Genomic DNA, 21,743 nt, shown 5'->3' on the forward strand with positions numbered 1-21,743 from the left:
GAGCGTACTGGGGGTAGGGGCGGGGCTTATCAGCTGAAGAGGGCTGAGCGTCGGGACGGGAAGATGTTGGCTGCCATGTTGGTTCTGATAGTTCCTCATCGGTCAATGGCGCGACTCTTCCGGAAATGGTGGGAGCTACTGCAATGGAAATTTCTGGACACTAGGCCAGGTCTTCCCAGCTCTCCGTGGGGTACGTAAAGAATACCGGCATAGGGAAGGGGTGGATCAGGGAACCTCAGGCAGCGTGGTGGGCACAATTCATACTATGCCTTTTTCCCGCTTTCGGATCCTGCTTAGGAGACCTTGTCAAGGACATTTACTTGGGAACAGGATACAGCTGACTTCCTGCTCCCTCTCCGCGATAAAGGAAATAGTCCTCTCTCACATTCCTACACAGAAAGTCACCCAAGCTCATTAGGTCAGCATTTACAGCCACCACCATCTGGATTTTTTTTTTTTATCCTTCCTTTCCAGTCTCCCCACACCTTAGAGCAGTTCATCTTCTTTTGTGGTATTTGAGCTCTGTGCAGTTGAATCCAGATCCCTTATTACCGGACAGGAACCTGGACCTGAGTGGGTCTGCCACTAGCTGTAGTGTTTATATAGGAAAGATTTCACAACACGAGTGGGGGGGGGGCAATGACACAGGGAAGGGCTTAGCATAGAGGAAGCAATAGGAGAGCTTTGGCTTGCCTACCTTAATTCACTGGAAGATCAGAAGAAAGGGGGCTTTAGGGGACTAGCCTGGGACAAGCTACCGGAGGCCCGTTGCTTTAGAGTTTAGGAAGACAGGTGCTTGGAAGAGAGAAGAGTGGGGGTGGGGCGAGAGGAAAGGAAGTACCTTCCCCTCTTCTACCCACAGGGAGAGCACAGGGGAGCTGGGTCCTTTGTCTTGAGGCTTTCATCTCTTGTGGGTGGGAATCTTAGGGGAGGTCTAAAGGTAGAGTTTCAGTAGAATATTTATCACTTCTCCAGACATGTCCTTTTAGGGTCCAGATCTCTCCTGATTGGTCAGTGGCTGTGGTCTTTAGTCTTTGCAGTTGGTCCTGGTGTGGCCCACGTGGTTTTGCTGCTCTTCTGGTCCTGAAGCTGAAATACAGCTGAGGCGTATATGTTATCTCCAGAGAGGAGTTTATCCTGGGGAGGAGGTTCTTTTTTCCCCCAGTTTTGCGTCCTGCCAGGTCTTATGCCCTGGTGACCAACTGCATCTGGCTGTAAATCTCTTAGCCGTTTTGTTCGGCTATCTTTCTCAGTTTCCCTATTCCATTTGCCAATGAATTTTCATAGCTTCGTTATCCTGTCTCACCTGTCTTTCCCCCAGAAACTAAGTTGAATGAGAAGCTTCTTAGATATTAAAATTGGCATTGCTTTGGTATTTACATTCTACACCTTTTCTAAGGTGTTCCAAACATGATAATACCTAGGCAGTCTGAACTGAGAGCCCACTCACTATATACCAAAGTCTACCTACACTTACTGGGATAATTTCCAGAACAATCCCATTAGATATCCCCACCTTTCAGCTGATGAAATAGTCTGAAAAGGTCCCTAGGTTAAACACACCTTCCAGAACCTGTGCTGTTAACCACTGGGCTATGCTTAGAAAATACGTTTAGATATACTGAAAGGGAGTACCAGTTAAGTGTTTTCAGAGCTTTGTATAGTAAGAGTTCCTAAAATCAGAAGAAATATTGCAAGTCTGAGGAATAGCCAAGAGAGGGTTAAGGAATCTGTTTGATTTTATAAACAATTTAGAAAAACAAAAGTGAAATGTTGATGGTTACATAAATTACTATCATACAAAGAATGGTGAGCTAGTTTTTTTTCTTATAGGACAGGAATCAAAGTTAAATATTATGAACTAAGTGACTTAAATAGGGCCTGCCAACTTACAAGTGTGTGACAAAGGAACTAAGTTTGAATATAATAAAAAAGGGTCAGTGGGCAAGTTATCTTACTGTTGGTTAGAGGTGCATTTGGGGACTCTCATGTTTAGATTTACTTGTAAAGTGATTAGGTAACTGCCCACCAACTGGATATGGACAGTTGAATGATTTTCTTCTTCTTCTTTTTTTTTATTGCTTTGTTTTGTTTAAATTAGGTGCCTCAGACTTGTATGTATGTTTACCACTAAACCCCAGAGTTCTGTTTTTCATAAGGTGAGAAACTCTCGGTAGGATTTCACTGATTTATTTCAGCAGGTTCCTCTAAGAAAAACTTCAATTTGTGTTCTTTAAATTTGCTTTATGTATGAGTTTTAGTATATTTAATAGCTAAGATTTTCTGTTAAATGTCTATTGAATGTAATATTCTAAATTACCTGTAAATATATCTGTTTTTATATCACTGTTGACTAAGGAGAATGATACCTATAAATAGTCATTTAGAAGCTAAAACTGATTCTGAATCTCCATGTTTTATTTTGTAGGACCAGCATTAGCTATCCAAGATTCAACTACATTTATAGAATCAGCAAATACTACTAATGGAAGTAAGGAGATCTCCAGCCTTTTGGATAGTATCTTTTGGATGGCAGCACCCAAAAACAGACGCAGCATTGAAGTTAACCAGTGTAGGAGAAGAAATCCTCAGAAGCTTATTAAAGTTAAGGTAATGTGTTGATTTTTGTGGATTTGCTTTTTCTCATGACTACCACTGCATATTCTGGTATATCCATATAACCTATGAGTACATTATTCTCAGATTTTTATATGTCTACTTTCTTCTGGCCTAAAAGTAAAATACAGTATTCTGTACGTCTACTGTGCTATAGCCTAATTGGTAGGAACAGTGTCAAGGAGGGAGTTTGAAGTCTGCACAGAGGACCAGGTTGGGAAGAGCATAAATGACTTTTTAACCCATGTATGGGTAAACACCTTAACTGGCAGAACCTCAAATTAAAGTTAGAAGCAATAGTTATATTGGATCTTGGGTTTTAGTGGCCTTCACATTTTTATTTTATTCTTCCCTGTGCCCTGTAAAATGCTACAAAGGGAAATCCTTAGATTAGTAATAAAAATAGCTAACATCTATTAAGTGCCTGTGATATATCCAAGATGTGAATTATCAAATTCTAACAACAGCCCTCCAAAGTAAATATTGCTCTGACCATTCTTAGGGTGAAGAAACTGAGGCAAAAAGAATTAACCTGTGTTCACAAGCTGTTAGGTGCTGGAGCCAGGATTTGAGCTCTGGAAGTCTAATTTTTTAGCTCAAATTCTTCTCTTGAAAATTGTTGTGTGTTCTATCAGACAACTCCAGATCTCTGCTCTCTTCATTGAATACATAGATACACCTTTCATTTATCTAATAAGCAAAAAATATAGTTGTTTATTAACTTTGATCTGTTAATTTATTACTTTAATGGCCATGTTTAAATTACTGGAATTCCACAGCATCAGCACAGTGCATATGAAACTCCAGAACAGAGAACTTACTATTAAGCTTCTATGTTGATTATTAAACCAAATCCTTAGAACTTAATTAGGCCAAGATGTATTACTGAGTTAAAGTTGGGACTAGACTTAAAATCTGGATCTAAAAAATACTTCATTAATTAAAAGAACACTAATTCATACAATTGGGTGATAAAATTTAATTTTTTAGGAATAAGACCTTGCTCCAGTCCATTATGTATTCCTGACTATGTGTTTATTCTGAGGGAAAAAGAATAGCTCTTATCCTGTGCATTCATTGTCTTCATTGAACTGTTTTCTGCTGCATATAGTATATTGTCCTGGGTGCATGGTTTAATTATTAAATTCATTGGAGTGGCATTAGCTGATAACTTTCAACGGTACAATTCTGTAACCATAATCTGTATATTGCAATGTGTTTTCACCACCCCAAATCAAGTCTCCTTCCATCATCATGAATTTGGCTTCCTTTATTCTTTTCTACTTTTTCTACCCCATTACCCTCTGATAGTCATCATATTGTCTGGGTCAATGAGTTGTTTTGTTTCTTGCTTTCTGTTTTATATCTCACATATGAGTGAAGTCATATGATTCTTTTTCCTGCTGACTTGTTTCCCATAGTATGATGTTTTCAAGATTCGCATGGCAATATTTCATTTTTTCTTATAGCTGAGTAGTAATATATATGGTCCACATTTTCTTTTCCAATCATCCATCAAAGGGCACTTGTTTTCATATTTTGGTCACTGTGACTCATGCTGTAATAAACATAGGGATCTATATACATGTTTGCAAATAAGTCTTTTCAAAATTTTGGGGTTGATAATCCAAAGGAGGGAATGCCTGGGTCATATGGTATAGCTCAATTCTTACTTTTTTGAGGAACCTCTGTACTGTTTTCCATAGTGGTTGTACCAATGTACATTTCCACTAGCAGTGCAGGAAGGTTCTGTTTTCTCCCCATCCTCTCTAATATTTGTTATTTCCTGTCTTGTCAGTAATAGCCATCCTAACAGGTGTTAGGTGCTATCTCATTGACTTGTTTTTCTCTTATTACTAGTAAAGTTGAGCATATTTTTTAAAATCTGTTGACCATTTGTATGTCCCATTGGGAGAAGTGTCTGTTCAGGTCCTCTGCCCATTTTTTAATTGTGTGTTTTGAATGAGTTTGTTTTTTTGGGTGAGTTCTGTGTATGAGTTATTTTTATATTTTGAATATTAGCCTCTTATTGGAGGTACTGTTTGCAAATATATTCTCCCATTCAGTTGGTTGCCTTTTTGTTTTGTTGGTGGTTTCTTTTGGTGTACACAGCTTTTTAGTTTGATACAGTCCGTTTATTTTTGCTTTTACTTCTCTTGTCTTTGGGGTCAAATTTATAAAACCCTCTGAGACCAACATCCGTAAGTTTAGTAACTATGCTTGCTTCTATGTGTTTTATTGTGCCAGGTCTTATGTGTAGGTCTTTGATCTATTTTGAGTGAATTTTTGTGTATGGTGTCAGATAGCACTCTGTTCTTTCACACATGACTTTACAATTTCCCCGCACCATTTATTGAAGAGGCTTTTCTTTTCTCCATTGTATGTGTGTGACTCCTTTGACAAAAATTAGTTTCATGTATGTATACGGGTGGACTCAGTTCTATTCCATTGATCTGTGTGTTTGTTTTTCTTCCAACTGTTTTGATTATTATACCTTTGTAGTATAATTTGAAATCAGGGAGTGTATTATCTCTGGCTTTTTTCTTTTTCTTCCAGGATTACTTTGGCTATTGGGATCTTTCATGGTTTCCTACACATTTCATGATTTTTTAAAAAATTCTATTTATTTTAAAAGGCCATTCGGATTTTGATAGGGATTGCATTAAATCTGTATATTGCTTTAGGTGATATGGCCACTTAACTGTTGATTATCCCAGTCCATGGACATGGAATATTTTTCCATTTCTTTGTGTCATTTTCAGTTTCTTTCACCTGTGTGTTACAGTTTTCAGTATATAGAATCTTCACTTCTAGTTAAGTTTATTCCTAGGTGTTTTTGTTGAAGTTGCAAATGAATTTTTCCTGAGATTTCATTGGGTTTTTAAATATATTTTATTGATTATACTATTACACTTGTCCCAGTTTCTCCCTCTTTGTCCCCCTCTCCACCTGGTAACCACCTCCCATCCAACAATCCCCTCCTTAGTTCATGTCCATGGGTAGTGCATGTATGTTCTTTGGATTCTCCTTTTCCTATACTATTCTTTATACCCCCCTGTCTATTTTGTACCTACCAATTATGCTTAATCCCTGTACCTTATCCCCCATTCCCCCCCCCCCTCACAGCTAATATCCTACAAATGATCTCCATATTTGTGATTATGTTCCTGTTCTGGCTGTTTACTTGGCTTGTTTTTTCAGATTCAGTTGTTGATAGTTTTGAATTTGTTGCCATTCTACCATTCTCAGTTTTAATCTTCTTTGTCTTCAGTAAGTCTCTTTAACATTTCATGTAATAATGGCTTGGTGATGATGAACTCCTTTAGCTTTATGTTGTCTGGAAATCACTTTATCTGCCCTTCCATTCTAAATAATAGCTTTGCTGGATAGCATAATCTAGGTTGTAGGCTGTTTGCTTTTCATCGCTTTAAATACTTCTTTCCAGTCCCTTCTAGCCTGCAAAGTTTCTTTTGAGAAATCAGCTGACAGTCTTATGGGAACTCCTTTGTAGGTAACTTGCTGCTCTGCTCTTGCTGCTTTTAAGCATCTTTAGCCCTGGCTGGTGTGCCTCAGTGAATGGAGTGCCAGCCTGCATACCAAAGGGTCACCAGTTCGATTTCCGGTCAGGGCATATGCCTGGGTTGTGAGTGAGATCCCCAGTAGGGGGTGCGTAAAAGGCAACCACACATTGACATTTCTTTCCCTCTCTTTTTCCCTCCCTTTCCCTATCTAAAAATAAATAAATATTTAAAAAAGAAAAAAAGTCAGATGAAACTCTCTCCTTTAAAAAAAACCATCTTTAACCTTTGGCATTTTATTTATGATGTGTCTTGGTGTGGTAATCTTTGGTCCAACTTGTTTGGGACTCTCTATGCTTCCTGAATTTTTATGTCTATTTCCTTCACCAAATTAGGGATATTTTCTTCATTATTTTTTCAAATAAGTTTTCAATTTCTTGCTCTTCCTCTTTTGGCATCCCTGTGATTCAGATGTTGGTACCTTTGGAGATGTCCCAGAAGCTCCTCATACTATCCTCATTTTTTAAATTCCTTTTTCTTCTTGCTATTCTGTTTGAATGCTTATTTCTTCCTTATGTTCCAACTCGTTGATTTGAATCCTTCCTCACCTCCATTGTTGGTTCCCTGTAGATTTTTCTGGATATGACACTGGGTATTTCACTTAGTGTACCCTTCATTTCTTCTTGGGTCTTTTTTATGTTGCTGCTATTCTCAGTAAGTTCTTTCAGCATCTTGATACTAATGTTTTGAACTCTGCATCTGATAGGTTGTCTATCTCCGTTTCATTGAGTTCTTTTTCTGGGCTTTTGTTCTCTTCTTTCATTTGGACAATCTTTTTTTGTCTCCTCAATTTGGCAGCCTCCCTATGTTTGTTTCTGAATGTTAGGTAGAGCTGCTTTGACTCCATGTCTTAGTAGTGTGGCCCATTGTAAATTGTGTGGTGGGAGCCGTAGATAATCGCCAGAACTGGGCATCCCACTTCATCACTTTGTGGCTGTGTGGGGAGAGGGGACAGTGCTGCTGCCTGGCTTCTGGAGGTTTTCCAAGCAGGGTGTGCCTCTGTTCTAAGTCTCTGTTCTAAGTTTAAGTGGAGTTTTTTCTGCTGCTCCAACCTCCACTGGTTTTTCCAGCCAGGAGTTACAGGGATTTATCTTCCTGGCGCCGGAACCCTGGGCTATGTAGTCTGGCCTGGGTCTGGGATTGCTCACTCCCAGGGTATACCTCCCTATTTTTGTCCACTACACATGAATATGGGACCTCCCGTTCCACTGTAGCCAGCTCTCCTGTACCACACTGTGTCTCTGCAACTCTCCACATTTCTGCCCTCCCTACCTGTCTGGATATATGTGGTTTATTTAAATCCTTGGTTGTCTGACTTGCATACAGTTTTCTTAATTTTCTGGTGGTTCTGGGTGTTTGTTTGAGGTCTAGTTGTAACTCAGGGTGTCAAACTCATTTTCACTAGGGGCCACATCAGCCTTGTGGTTGCCTTCAAAAAGGGTTGAATGTTATTTTAGGACTGTATAAATGTAAACACTTCTTAACTAGGGGCAAGGAGCTTGGCACTGCTGCTGGGTAGAAACAACATGCCAAGCTGGATAAAAAGGTGGAGGGCCAGATTTGGCCTATGGGCCTTGTTTTTGCCACCTGTGTTGTAATTCTTTGTGTGGTTTCACAAGGAAGCGAACCTTTAACTGTGCCTCCATCTTGACCAGAAGTCAAGATTTCATTGTTAGCACTATATAGGAAAGCAGTGGATTTTCGTACATTAATTTTGTATCCTGCCACTTTACTGTATTTGTTTATTGTTTCTAATAGGTTTTTGGTGGAGTCTCTATGGTTATTTTATGTAAATAATTATGTCATCTGCAAAAAGTGATAATTTTACTTCTTCATTTCCAAGTTGGATGCTTTTAATTTCTTTCTCTTGCCCAAATGCTCTGGCTAGGATTTCTAGTACTATGTTAAATAACAGTGGTAAGAGTGGGCATTCTTGTCTTGTTCCTAATCTTAGAGGAAAATGTTTGTTTTTCCCCATAGACTATGATACTAGCTGAAGGTTTCTCATATATGGACTTACTGTGTTGAGATACTTTCTATACCTGTTTTATTGAGTGCCTAAATCATAAGTGAATGTTATATCTTGTCATATGCTTTTCCTTTATCTGTTGATAGGATCATATGATTATTATCCTTTTTGTTTATGTAATATATTACATGGATCTATTTGTGTGTGTTAAACCATAGTTATGCCCCACCTGATAGTGATTTTTAATGTAGATCTTTTTAATGTAGTGTATTTGATTTGCTTGTATATTGTTTTGGATTTTTGCATCTCTGTTCATTAAAGATAGTGCTCTGTCATTTTCTTTTCTTGTGTTGCTCTTCACAGGTTTTGGTATCGGGTCATGTTGGCCTAATAAAATAAATTAGGAAGTATTGCTGCTGCTTCAGTTTTTTTGGAAGAGTTTAAAGAGGATAGCTATTAAATCTTCTATCCTCTTTGACTATTTAGTAGTCTTCACTAATGAAGCCATCTGGTCCAGGGACTTTTACTTTTTGGCAGGTTTATTGATGACTGCTTCAATTTCCTTATTTTTGACCAGGGTATTCAGATTTTCCAATTCTTCATGATTCAGCCTAGGAAGGTTATATATTTCTAATAACTTGTCTGTTTCCTCTAGGTAATCAGATTTGGTGGTATGTAGTCTTTTGTGGAATTCTTGTATAATTATGGTTTCTTGTATAACTTCTCTTTCATTTCTGATTTTATTTGAGTATTTTCTCTTTTTTTCCCTTTCTGTGTAAAGCCACGAGGTTTGCCTAGTTTATTAATCATTTGAAATAACCAGCTTTATGTTGCAGTAATTTTTTCTATTGCATTTTTGTTCTCTATTTGGTTCTGTTCTGATTTTTAACGTTTTCTTGTATGGACTTTGAGCTTCATTTGGTATTTTTATACTTTTTTAAAGTGAAATGTTAGGCTGTTCATTTGATATTTTTCTTGTTTCTTAGGTAGGCCTGTAATGCTATAAACTTTCCTCTTATTACCACTTTTGCTGTATCCCCCAAATTTGGATGTGTTCTATTGTTTTTTTTCATTTGTGTATATATCTTTTGACCTCTTTTTATTTCTTCTTCGATCCAGTTATTTAAAGACTTTATATTTATTTATTTATAGATAGAGGGGAAGGAAGGGAGGAAGAGAGGGAGAGAAACATCAATGTGCTAGAGAAACATTGATCAGTTACCTCTAGCACACTTCCAGCTGGGGACCCTGGCCCACAACCCAAGCATTTGTTCTGACCAGGAATCTAACTTGCGACCTCCCACTTGATGAACAGTGCCCAACCCACTGAGCCAAGCCAGTGAGAGCTACCCCAGCCATTGTTTAATAGCATGTTGTTTAATTTTCATATACTTGGGGGGATTTTCTTCTTTCTTTTTACAACTGATTTCAATCTTCAAAGCATTGTGGTCAGAGAATATGGTCAGTTTGATTTAAATCTTAAATTTGTTGAAGCTAGTTTTGTGTCTCAGCATATTGACTATCCCTTCAAATGTTTCCTATGCACTGGAAAAGAATATATAGTTTGGTGTTCTGGGATGAAAAGCTCTATAAATGTCAATTATGTCTATTTGGTCCATTGTGTTATTTAAAGTTGATATTTCCTTATTGATTTTCTGTTTGGATGATTATCCATAGCTGTCAGTAGGGTATTTAGATCTCCTACTATAATTGTTAGTTTTTCCCTTTACTTTTGTTACTAATTGTTTTATCCATTTTGTGCTCCCAGGTTGGGTGTGTATATATCAATATGTGTTATGTCTTCTTATTCCCTTTATCATTATAAAATATGTATCTTTGACTCTTGTTACCTTTTTAGTTTGAAATCTATTTTGTCAAATATAAATAAGACATAGCTTTTCACTGGATGTAATTTTCTTGATGATGTATCATTTTCTACCCCTTCACTTTGAATTTATGCTTGCTTCTCCTTCCTTGCATTTGAAATGAGTTTTTTAAATAACTGTTTCTTTTAAGATTTTATTTATTCATTTTTAGAGAGAGGGGAGGGGAGGGAGAAAGAAAGGAAGAGAAACATCAGTGCGCGGTTGCCTCTCGCACACCCTCTACTGGCGACCTGGCCTGCCACCCAGGCATGTGCTGTGACTAGGAATTGAACCAGCAACCCTTTGGTGTGCAGGCTGGCACTTAATCCACTGAGCTATACCAGCTAGGGCTGAGATGGGTTTTCTGAATGCAGCACTTAATTGGGTTTTGTTTTTTGATCCAACCTACTACTCTATGCCTTTTAATTGATGAATTCACCCATTTAAGGTGATTTGCATTTATGGTGATTATTGATATGTGAGGTTTTCCTATAGCTATTTTATCTGGTAGCTCTGTATCTTCATTGTTTCTTTTCCATTGTGTTTCTGTCTGTTATTTTACTTTGGTGGTATTCTGTGATTTTGTCCTGGGTTTCCTCTTTTTTGTGTGTGTTATATTCAGTTTTGGATTTTTTTGATTGGTTACCTTAGGTTATATAAAAGAAAATTTCACATATACAGTAGTTCTCTTTCTTATGATTGCATCTTCATTCACCTATGCAAGTTCAGTCCTTTCCCTGTCACCCTTTTATGTTTTTGATGTAACAAATTATCCCTTTTTATGCTGAGTTTATTTCCAAATTGCAGTAGCTATTGTTTTCTTCTTTTTAAAAATGTTTTACCGTATTTAACCCTTAAAGTTTTAAACACTTTCTCTGAACAAAGGTGGCATTTCCTGTTTCTTGTTACTGGTAGACATGTTTCTAACAGTTTCACATCCTTTTTCTCTTCAGTAGAAGAACACACTTCAACATTTCCTATAGTGCAGTTCTTGTGGTAAATTCCCTCAGCTTCTATCTCTTTGGAAAAGCCTTTATTTCCCCTTCATATCTAAAGGATAACTTTGCTGGACATTTGAGGCCTGTCTTGAAAAAGTCCAGCTGTTGTTAATATAATGAGAATGATTTGAGTGACATCGATGTGACCTGGCAGCCAGGGAGAGCGGACTGCAGTGCATATGCATGAACAATGACAACTTCATGGTACTAGTCAATGGGGGTGGTAGACACTGTCGAGTGAGCATGTGTACTGTCTGACTATCACATTCAAACTAACTGAGCAAGTAGAGCAACGAATCTGCATAATATTTTGGATTAAGCTTGAACATTCCTCCATGGAAACTGTTCGGATGATTTAGAAGCATTTCAGGGATGATGCAATGAGTGCAGCACAGATAAAAGTGTGGTACAATGCTTCAAAGATTGTCGAGAGTCTGTTGAAATGGATCCACATTCTGGAAGGCCTACAACAAGCAGAATACCTGAGAATGTTGAACGTATACAGGCTGCAGTCAACAGAGATCAATGACTGACAGTGTGAGAAGTAGAAGCTAATCTGGGGATTCCAAAAAGTACCATATCCAAGATTTAGATTCAGGATCTTGGCATGAAACATACCATGCCAAGAATCAGGAAGATGCCATGGGGCAGCTGATGGAGATTGGGAGAACTGTGTGACATCCCAAGGTGCCTACTTGGAAGGGTACAGAGGCAACATCATCTATGTACAACATTTCTTGTATAGCGTATCTTCAATAAATGTCTCTATTTGTTGTGTTACATGCATGGATACTTTCTGGACAAGCCTTTTATTGGTTGGTGATATGTCTCATTATTTGAGTAATTGATTATACTTTCTCCTAGTTTACAGGGTTTCTTCTGAAATATTCAATCATAACCTAATGAGATTCCTTTAGTAGGTCATAGTTTTGTTTTCCCTGCCTGCCTTTGGAATTACTTCTTTATCATTAACTTTTGACAGTTTTAATATAATGTACCTTGGAGAAGGCTTTTTTGGATTTTGATAATTAGGTGTTTTGTTATCTTATTGAATTGAGGATCCAGTTCTTTTGTCTAATTGGTTTGGGGAGTTCTTGTCCATTATTTGTTTGAATAGGCTCTCTGTCCCTTTCTCTCTCTCTTCTCTTATATAGCTCTTTCTGATGGAGTTAGGTCTTACAGAGTTCTCTTTTAAAAAATTATTGAATTTATTGTGGTGACACTGATTAACAAAATTACACAGGTTTCAAGTGTATAACTCTACATCACATCATCTGTCCATTGTACTGTGACCAATTGTCAAGTCAAATAGTCACCATTTAACTGACCTATACCCTCCTCCACTGCCCCTTGGAAATCGCCACACTGGTATGTATGTCTAACACTATTTTCTCTCTTTTTATTTCTTTTTTGCTCATTCCTTCCACCCTCCCCACTGACAACAGCTGTTCAGCCTACTCTCTGTCTAGGAGTCTGTCACTGTTTTGCTCATAAATTCATTTTGTTCATTGGATTCCACATATGAGTGAAATGATATGATACTTGTCTTTCTCTGAATGGCTTGTATCACTTATCATAATGTTCTTCAGGTCCATTTATGCTGTTGCAAGGGGTAAGATAGTCTCCTTTTTTACAACCAAGTAGTATTTTATTGTGTAAATGTACCACAGCACTTTTTTCCACTCATTTACTGGTGGGCTCTTGGGCTGCTTCCAAATCTTGGCTATTTGTAAATAACACTGCAGTGAACATAGGGGTGCACGTATTCTTTTGAATTAATATTTTGAGTTCTGTCAGATCAGTTCCCAGACGTGGAATTGCTGGGTCATAAAGCAGTTCTATTTTTAATTTTTTGAGGTAGTTCCATATTGCTTTCCACAATGGCTGCACCAACCTGCACTTCCACCAACAGTGCTTGTGTTGCGGAAAATCACTCACTCACACGTGGGGAGATAACGAAGCACAAACTTTATTCCCCGGGGGCCCAGATGGTTAAATCCCAAATTCCGAGCAAAAAGGCTGGACTGGAGCCCTCTTTATATACCAGTTACATGGGCAGAAAGGAAGGGGGAACCAGCCGCTGAGAGCAAGCAGCTGAGGTCAGTTTTGGCCTTGAGATAACCGGGCGTTGCCTTGGTGATGGTTCCTTACCTAAAAATAGCTTTTTGCAAGTGTTACAGAGAGCACTGCTTAGCAAAGAAGCTGCAGAGCATAGAAACTGTTTCATGGGGGGTTTTCTTTTCCTGTCACATTCCCCCCTTTGATGCTATAAGGTGTTTTATCCCTTTTAGCATCACTAATACCTGGCTATAAGGCTGAGGTCCTTGGGAGGGTTACAACTGCTGATACTGGTGTTGGTACCGCTGGAGGGCTAGCACTTTGGCAGCTGCCCTACAAGTCACTGTAGCCCTAGGTGTTGGACCAAGGTCCATAAATCAACACCAACACTTGTTTGTTGATTTGCTCCTGATAGCCATTCTGACAGGTGTGAGGTGATATCTCACTTTGGGATCATTAGTGTTCTCTTTATACAGTATTGTGTCATCTGCAAATAATGACAGCTATTCTTCTTCCTTTTCCGTTTGGATGCCTTTCATTTTTTGTCTGATTGCTGTGGCTATAACTTCGGTACCATGTTGAATACGAATGGTGAAAGGGATCATTCCTGTCTTGTTTCTGATCTTAAGGAGCTTGTAGTGTTTACCAGTTCAGTAAGATGTTGGCTGTTGGTTTGTCATGTATAACCTTTGTTATGTTGAGATATGTTTCTCTGTTTCCACTTTGCCCAGAATTTTTCTCATAAATGGGTGCTGGATTTTATTAAACGCTTTCCCTGCATCATGTAGTTTTTATCCTTCATTTTGTTTATGTGGTATATCATGTTTATTGTTCTGCAGATATACCAGCTTTGCATCCTTAAAATAAGTCGTAATTGATCATGGTGTATGATCTTTTTAATGTACTGTTGGACCCAGTTTGCTAATATTTTGTTCAGGATTTTAGCATCTATGTTCATCAGTGATATTGGCTTATAATTTTCTTTCTTTGTAGTGTCTTTTCCAGTTTTAAAATTATGATAATTCTAGCCTCGTAAAATGAGCTTAGTAGTCTTCCCCTCTCTTTAATTTTTTAGAATAGTTACAGGATAGATAAATGTTAGTTCTTCTCTAAATGGTTGGTAAAAGTCTCATGTGATGCCATCTGGTTCAGGGCTTTTGTTTGTTGTGAGTCTTTTGGTTCTGCTTCAATTTCACTAGTTGTAATCTGTCTATTCAAATTCTTTGATTCAGTCTTGGAAGATTGTATGTTCCTAGGAATTTATCCATTTGTTTCCAGATTGTTCAGTTGGTTGGCATTTAGTTCATAATATTTTCTCATGATCCTTTCTATTTCTTTGGTGTCAGTTATTTTCCTCTTTCATTTCTGATTTATTTGGATCTTCTCTTTTTCTGTGAGTCTAGTCAAAGGTTTGTCAATTTTGTTTGTCTTTCCCAAGAATCAGTTCTGGGTGGATTCATTGATCTTTTGTATTGCATTTTTAGATCCGCTTTTATTTATTTCTGCTCTGAGCCTTTCCTTTCTTCTATTCATTTTGGGCTTTGTTTATTCTTTTTCAAGTTCTTTTCAGTGTAAAGTCAGATTGCTTATTTCAGCTACTTTTTTTGTTTCTTGAAATAGGCCTGTAATGGTATGAATTTTTCTTGTAGCATTGCTACTGTCTGTCCCATAGGTGTGGGGTTGTTGGTTTCACATTTTTATTTGTTTCAAAGCACATTTGATTTCTTCCTTGATCTTATTGTTAACCCATTCATTGTTTAATAACATGTTATTTAGCCTCCATTATTTGTGTTTTCCAGTTTTCTTGTGATTGATTTTCAGTTTTATAGCATTATGGTCAGAGAAGATGCTTGATATGATTTCAGTCTTCCTAAACTTATTGATGCTTGATATGATTTCAGTCTTCCTAAACTTGTTGTTTCATGTTCTAACATGTGGCCTATCCCAGAAAACGTTCCGTGTACACTTGAAAATAAAGTATATTCTGCTGCTTTGATGTGAAGTGCTCTGAAGATGTCAATTAAATCCATCTGATCTAATGTGTTCTTGAAGGCCACTATTTTCTTGTTGATTTTCTATATGGAAATTCTATCTATTGATGTCATTGGGGTGTTGAAAACCCCTACTGTGACTGTATTACTTTTGATTTCTCCCATTGTGTTGATCAGGGTTTGCTTTGTATATTTAGGTTGTAGGGTAAACAGAGGCAGTCTAGCTCCTTCACCCAGATGTCTGGAAGGCAAAAATAGGCTGTGTTCTCATAGCCTTGAGACTGGGTCCTATAAACAGTTCCCAGAACATTGAGTGGGCTCACATGCACAGACTCTCGCTTTGTTATACAGTGTACCCTGGCATCCTGCTGGCTTTGTCTATATTTAGTATATAAGGGAGTTAGGGGCTTCCAGCAGGGGGACCTACAGATTGTAGCATGCATGGATCGTCCACCCTTGAATAAAAGTACGTCAGACATCCCTAGAGCTCCTCGTATATTCTTCCATCTGCCCAAATCCAGAGTGGACCTGTCCAACCATGAGCAGTCACAATACATAGGTGCTCTTATGTTGTCTCCATAAATGTTTACATGGGTTAATCTTCTTCTTGGAATGCTCCCATTTGTGGTGTCTTGCTTCGTCTTACTATAACCGAGTTTTTTTTTTTTACTCTGTTTATCAGATATAAGTATTGCTACACCAGCATTTATTTCATTCCATTTGCATGAGACACCTTTTTCTATCCTTTTATTTTTGGCTGTGTGTATCTTTCATTCTGAGGTGGGTCTTTTAATAGACATCATATATGTGGCTCTTGGTTTCTTATCCATTTATTAACCCATATCTTTTAATTGGAGCATTTAAGGCATTTACATTTAAAGTGTTTCTTTGTAGTTACGTATTTATTGCCATTTTATTCTGTTAACTATGTTCCTTTGTTTTGTTTACCCTCCTCCTCCTTCTTCTTGAAACAGGTCTTATAATATTTCTGTAATACTGGTTTGATGGTAACAAACTCCTTTGGCTTTTTCTTATCTGGGAAGCTGTCTATTTCTCCTTCAACTTTAAATGATAACCTTGCTGGGTAAAGTAGTCTTTGTTGTAGGTTGTTCCCTTTCATCACTTTGAATATTTCATGCCAATCCCTCTGGCCTGAAATGTTTCTGTTGAGAAATCAGCTGACAGTCTTATGGGAGAGCTCCATTGTAGGTAACTATTTCTCCTGTGGCTTTTACAGTTGTGTTTTGTTTTTGTTTTTTTTAACATATGCTAGTGTAATTATAATGTGTCTTATTATGGGAACCTTTGGGTCCATCTTATTTGGGACTCTCTGAGCTTCTGGCTTGTGTGTCTTTTTCCTTCACTAGCTTGGGAAGTTTTCCATCATTCTTCAAATTGGCTTTTGATCCCTAGCTCTCTCTCCTTCTTGTATCCCTATGATGTGGATGTTGTTATGCTTCATGTTATCTCATGGGTCCCTTAAACCATCCGTTTTAATTTTTTTTCATTTTACCACTTTGATTGGGTGTTTTTCCTACCTTGTCTTCCAAATTGCTGATTCCATCATCATCTTTATCCAACCTACTGTTTATTTCCACTGTATTTTTCTTCTCAGGTATTGTATTCTTTATTTCTGATTGTTCCTTTTTTATCTTTTTATGTCCTTGTTTATGTTGTTGAGAATACTATAACCATGACTTTGAACCCTATAACTAATAAATTGCTTCCCTCCATATCATTTAGCAATTTTTTTGTAAATTCCTTCTATTCTTTCATTTGGGATGTTTCATTTTCTCCCCAGTTTAGTTGATTCTTTGTGTTTGTTTCTTTGTGTTAGATCTGCTATGACTCCCGTTCTTGTTGGGGTGGCCTTACATAATAGGTGTCCCACGGGACCCAGTGATCCAGTCTCCTTATTTACCTGTGCTAGGTACTCTAGGAATATCCCTTGTGTGGGTTATGTGGTCCCTCCTGTTATAACTGCATCTTGATTGATATTGGCAGTTCGTTTAGGTGATCCAACCTTAGGCTGGCTGGCTATGTGGCTCACCCCCCAACCATGGTGTTTGAGCTGCTGTGCAGGTGCTGACCACATGAATCAGAATTTGCCTCAGCAGGGTTTGGTGCCTGCTGAGATCTCTGGATATGTGGCTTATGAAGCTTATTGGATCTTGCTGTGGTGTTTTCTGAAGCTTGCCATTGGGTGTGTTTGCTGTCGGCCTTTTTGAAGAGACTGTGGTGTAGGGCAATGTAAGTTAACCACCTGTGACTTTGACAGCTGGCTCTTGGTAACCTGTTTGGAGCAACAAGCAAGCCACAGTATGTGCCTTTGCTGGGCCTGGGTGCGCACGGGAAGGACTGACTGTGCACCAAAGCAAGGCCTGGGGACTGGTCAGCAAAAGTTTTAAGACACCCCAACAAGGTTCACTTCTGCCTGCTTCCACCTGCTAGCTTCCTGTTAATCTGTCATGAAAGAGTCTCTGGGTGTACCCCTTAGTAGGGTGAAAGTTCCACAGTGTGTGACGAGACAGTCCAGAGGGTGAAGTCATTGTTTTCCTTCAGGGTGATTCTGTCGGAGTAGGGTAGTCCACCCAAGAAAAATGGTGTTTGCACTTTGGAAGAATGATTTCAGCACAGGGATCCTGGCAGCTGTCCCTTACGCTCCCTCCCCAGAGCCACAAACTCCATAGCCTTATACAACTCTATTTTGCTTGGCGCTCCCTCCACCAGAGCATGGACTGAGTGGCTGATATTTTAGTCATTGGCCTTTTAAGAGAGTACTTATGTCTAACAGACCCCCGCTTCTCCCTGGCAGACAGAAACCCAGCTGCTTTTCTCAGCCAGGTCTTTTGTGAGATACGTCTCCTGAACTTTAGCCTCCCCCACCGCCTGTGGGAGCACGCCAGCCCTTTTGTGTCTCCACTCTTCCTGCCAGTCTTAAGGTGGCTTCTTCTATAAATCTTTGGTTATAAGACCTCTTTAGCTAGTCTTCACTTGTTTATTCAGGATTATTGTTCTCTAATTTAAAATGGCAGTTTGGTCTTGGGAGGAGGTAAGGCAGCTTCCACCTACTCTGCCAGGATCTTGGATTTCCAGCACTCGTATAGTTCTTTCTTGCGTTTTTTATGAATTAATTTATTTATTTTATTTCCATGCAAAGACACGCACACTGATTGTAGAGAGAGAGGAAGGGAGGTAGAGACAGAGAGAAATATTAAAGTGAGAGAAACAGCCGTCCATTGCCTCTCACATTCGCCCCAACCTGCGACTGAACCACAACGTAGGCATGTGCCTTGACCAGGAGTCAAACCATGATGTTCAGTTGACAAGACAGCACTCCAACAAGCTGAGCCACACTGGCCAGGGCCCATTTCATATTTAATCTCAAATCTCTCTGTTCTTTCATCTAATTTCTAGATTTCTATCTTTAACATCACTAGTTCTTTTCTATACATGGTCAGCTCTATTCCTTGGATTGCCAGTTTATTTTTCATCTCCAGAATTTCTGTTCAGCTATTTTTTTATACTTTTAATCTCTTTGATAAATTACTCCTTTTGTTCATTTATTGTATTTCTGAGTTCATTAAACTCAGTTTTCATATATTGTTGAGTTTTCCTTTTTCTTTTTTTAAACTTTCATCTTTGTCATTTCTGGAGGTTTTTTATTTTAAGCTACCTTGTTACTTCGGTTATTCATTGTATCTGATTATTTCTATCCCTAGAACTTGGGGGAATAAAGTATGCTTTTAAAAAAAAAATATTTGACCCCTCACTGTTTAGTACATTGATAAATAGAGGCCTTTTCTTTTGAGTAGGTATTGCTGAAGCATAAGCTACAGTTGCTGTTTACCCTCAGCCTCCCAGACTTCATATCAGCCCCCAGCAGACTCTGTAGCAGTGGAAATGTTGATACCAGCACACTCTTCACAGCCCTGAGGACTGGAAGGGCAGAAATATTTCTCCCTGAGCAACCAGCACACACTGTAATTCAACCCAGTGACAGAGGCTGCTGGGGCTTCTGAGATCTTACCTGAATTACTGGGGCTTCTGGGATATTCTTGGGGGCAGTGTTACCTTCCCTGTGTAATATGACATATATTCCTTGGGGAGGTGGGCATCCTTAGTCTGGGCACCATCCCTATTGAGAATTACGGTGAGTAGTGGTTCTCTGAGCCTGTGACATCTACATGCTGCCCCCTGCAAGTAGATACTTCTAGCAGTGCTGTACTGTCTGAGGCCTCCACCAGACTCCACTGCAATGGGTGGCAGTTGTGTTGGTGGGTAGGGAATAGTCAGTTCTTGCATTTGTGGCTTTGCTGTCATCCTAGTAATGGTATCTGCCAGAACTCAGTTGCTACATCTCTGCCATTGTCACTGGGTTATATCACAGTATGCTCCTGCCCTTTAGAGAGATCTTTCTGTCCCTCTAGTCCTCCGGGTGCAGAGAGAGCATTTACTGTAACCCAACACCTCCACTGCTACAGCATCTACGGCTGCCACTGTTAGCTCTGGGTGGGTGAGGGGAGATAACTGTGCATCTGTGCTTTTGTTTTCTGCCTGGTAATAGCCACTGGTGGACCACAGCTTACACCCTTTTGTATTTTGTCTCTGTCCCCTTTACAAGGTATAGCTAGCTGTAGTGTGTGCTGGTTACTCAGGAGGAATATTGATTGTGTTCTGTTCTTTAGAGCTCAGATTATCTGTGCTGTAACCCAACACTTGCCCTGCTACTGAGTCTTCTAGGGCCATAGTAAGCGCTGGACTGGATCTTTGGTACCTGTGCTTGGCCTTCCTTTTTCCCTCTTCCCCCGTTTCCTGTTACATACCCACCTTCAGGTGTTTCAATGTATGGATCTCTCAGATGTATTTCTGTGTTGAGCAGGGAATCCTCTTTTGCATTATTGCTGTCAATTTTGTTGAAATGTAAAGGGAAGAGACCTAGCAGTCCTCGTGCTGCCATGCTGCTGATGTCCCTCCCATATTTTCACATTTCAAACCTACTTTTAAACACATCAAAAAGTCTTCTTTGAAGTTGCAATTGTCTCATTAAACTTGAATAGACAGTACAAAAACTACTAAAATACCTTTAAGTTATAAGAGGGAAACTTTACATTAATGAATGCTCAGTGTTCATTTATTTTAAAAAGTACACCATCTATCAACTATACTTCATATAAGAATTTGAGTTTCACTGTGATGAATCAGAAGCCAGCTTGTAATGTGTTTGTCTTTTTCTCAAGACAGATTGAAAAGAAAAGTGAATTCCTTTTTATTAGATGCTTTGTATTGGAAGATAGGGAAATAGAGTAGCATTTTACATAATGTGACTGCAGTGTAGGGTAGTTCAAAGACTAGACCTGAGTTCTAGTCCCAGTTTTTCTACTAATTCAAACTCAGTGTTGTTTATCCTGTTTTCCTATTAAAATGAGGTTAGACTAGATGGTTTATGACCTCTTGTGCAGCATGAATACTCTAAGAATATTCAAATATAAGTATCACTCTTGTTCGTAATTATTTGTTCATTATTTTGCCTCTTCTTACAATGCTTTTTGTTTGTTTGTTTTTTTCATAGAACAACATAGATGTTTGTCCTGAATGTGGTCGCCTGAAACAGAAACATGTCCTTTGTGGCTGTTGCTATGAGACGGTGTGCAAAGAGACTGCAGAAATAAGAAGACAGATAGGGAAACAAGAAGGGGGCCCTTTTAAGGCTCCTACCATAGAATCCATGGTGCTGTACACAGGAGAGACACCATCTGAACAAGATCAGGGCAAGAGGATCATTGAACGAGACAGGAAGCGACCATCCTGGTTCACTCAGAATTGACGCCAGAGATGTTTAAACAGTATAACTTAACATAAAACATTTCTTTTGGATAAAAGGAAGATTCTTTGTTTTCAGCATTTTATGCCTATTTTAAAATTATCAGTGTGACTTAAAACGTTCTTCGTAAGCAGTTAGTTTTATGTGGATAATTTGAAGATAGGAATAAAATCTGAAAATGTTTATGCAGAAGTTCAGTGGATTTACATGTCTGTTTTTATTATAAGATTTTAAGTATACATTAAATTTCCAGGACAAAGCAATAAAATAATTTAAAATTCATACCAAGAGATATGTGTTTGGCCCTGGTTTTGTTTGTTTGCCTGTGGTTTTTCTTACAACAGAATACTTACACATAGACTTTTAAGTAACATCTAGAAATAGGTTATTATTTTAATTGTGGGTACTTTTTAAGTTTGCAATTCTAGCAGAAAGAAAAGGTTTGAGTTTTTAATTTTAAATTAAAATTGCCTTTGGAGCTTATATGAGACATATTATGTTAACTTACTCAGATAAAAATATTGACATTTTACATTAAGTCAGAATGACATTTGAAATTCATTAAACAGCTCTTGAGATTTATAATTTATTGCTTTGGGAGAGAGACTTTTAAAGGAGATGTGAGTGAATTCAGTAGTGCACAGAAAATGTGCCAAGGATGTTGCCTTTGCATTTTCCTTTTAGTTTATTTTGTTTTATCATTTTTTGTCTCTTTATAGCAATGGCCTTTTTAACTTAAAGCAAATGATTTAATATTTGTCTCGCCCTATTTCTACCCTGAGCCCAAGGTTTGATATTTTGTTTCCTGTCTTATTCAAAAATAAATAAAAGGTAGCTTATTAAA

The 21,743-nt window shown here is 38.4% G+C and overlaps 1 protein-coding gene across 1 annotated transcript; it reads left to right on the top strand.

Moving 5' to 3' along the window:
* The first annotated feature begins 4 nt into the window (after window positions 1-4).
* Window positions 5-21,189, top strand: MRPL32 (mitochondrial ribosomal protein L32). The gene is made up of 3 exons (XM_028525625.2): window positions 5-190; window positions 2,429-2,610; window positions 20,648-21,189. Exons 1-3 carry the CDS (start codon window positions 64-66, stop codon window positions 20,900-20,902), a joined length of 564 nt encoding a protein of 187 aa, XP_028381426.1. The 5' UTR covers window positions 5-63; the 3' UTR covers window positions 20,903-21,189.
* Window positions 21,190-21,743: the final 554 nt, after the last annotated feature.

This window comes from Phyllostomus discolor, chromosome 10 (assembly GCF_004126475.2).
Source record: "Phyllostomus discolor isolate MPI-MPIP mPhyDis1 chromosome 10, mPhyDis1.pri.v3, whole genome shotgun sequence".
Lineage (NCBI taxonomy): Eukaryota > Metazoa > Chordata > Mammalia > Chiroptera > Phyllostomidae > Phyllostomus > Phyllostomus discolor.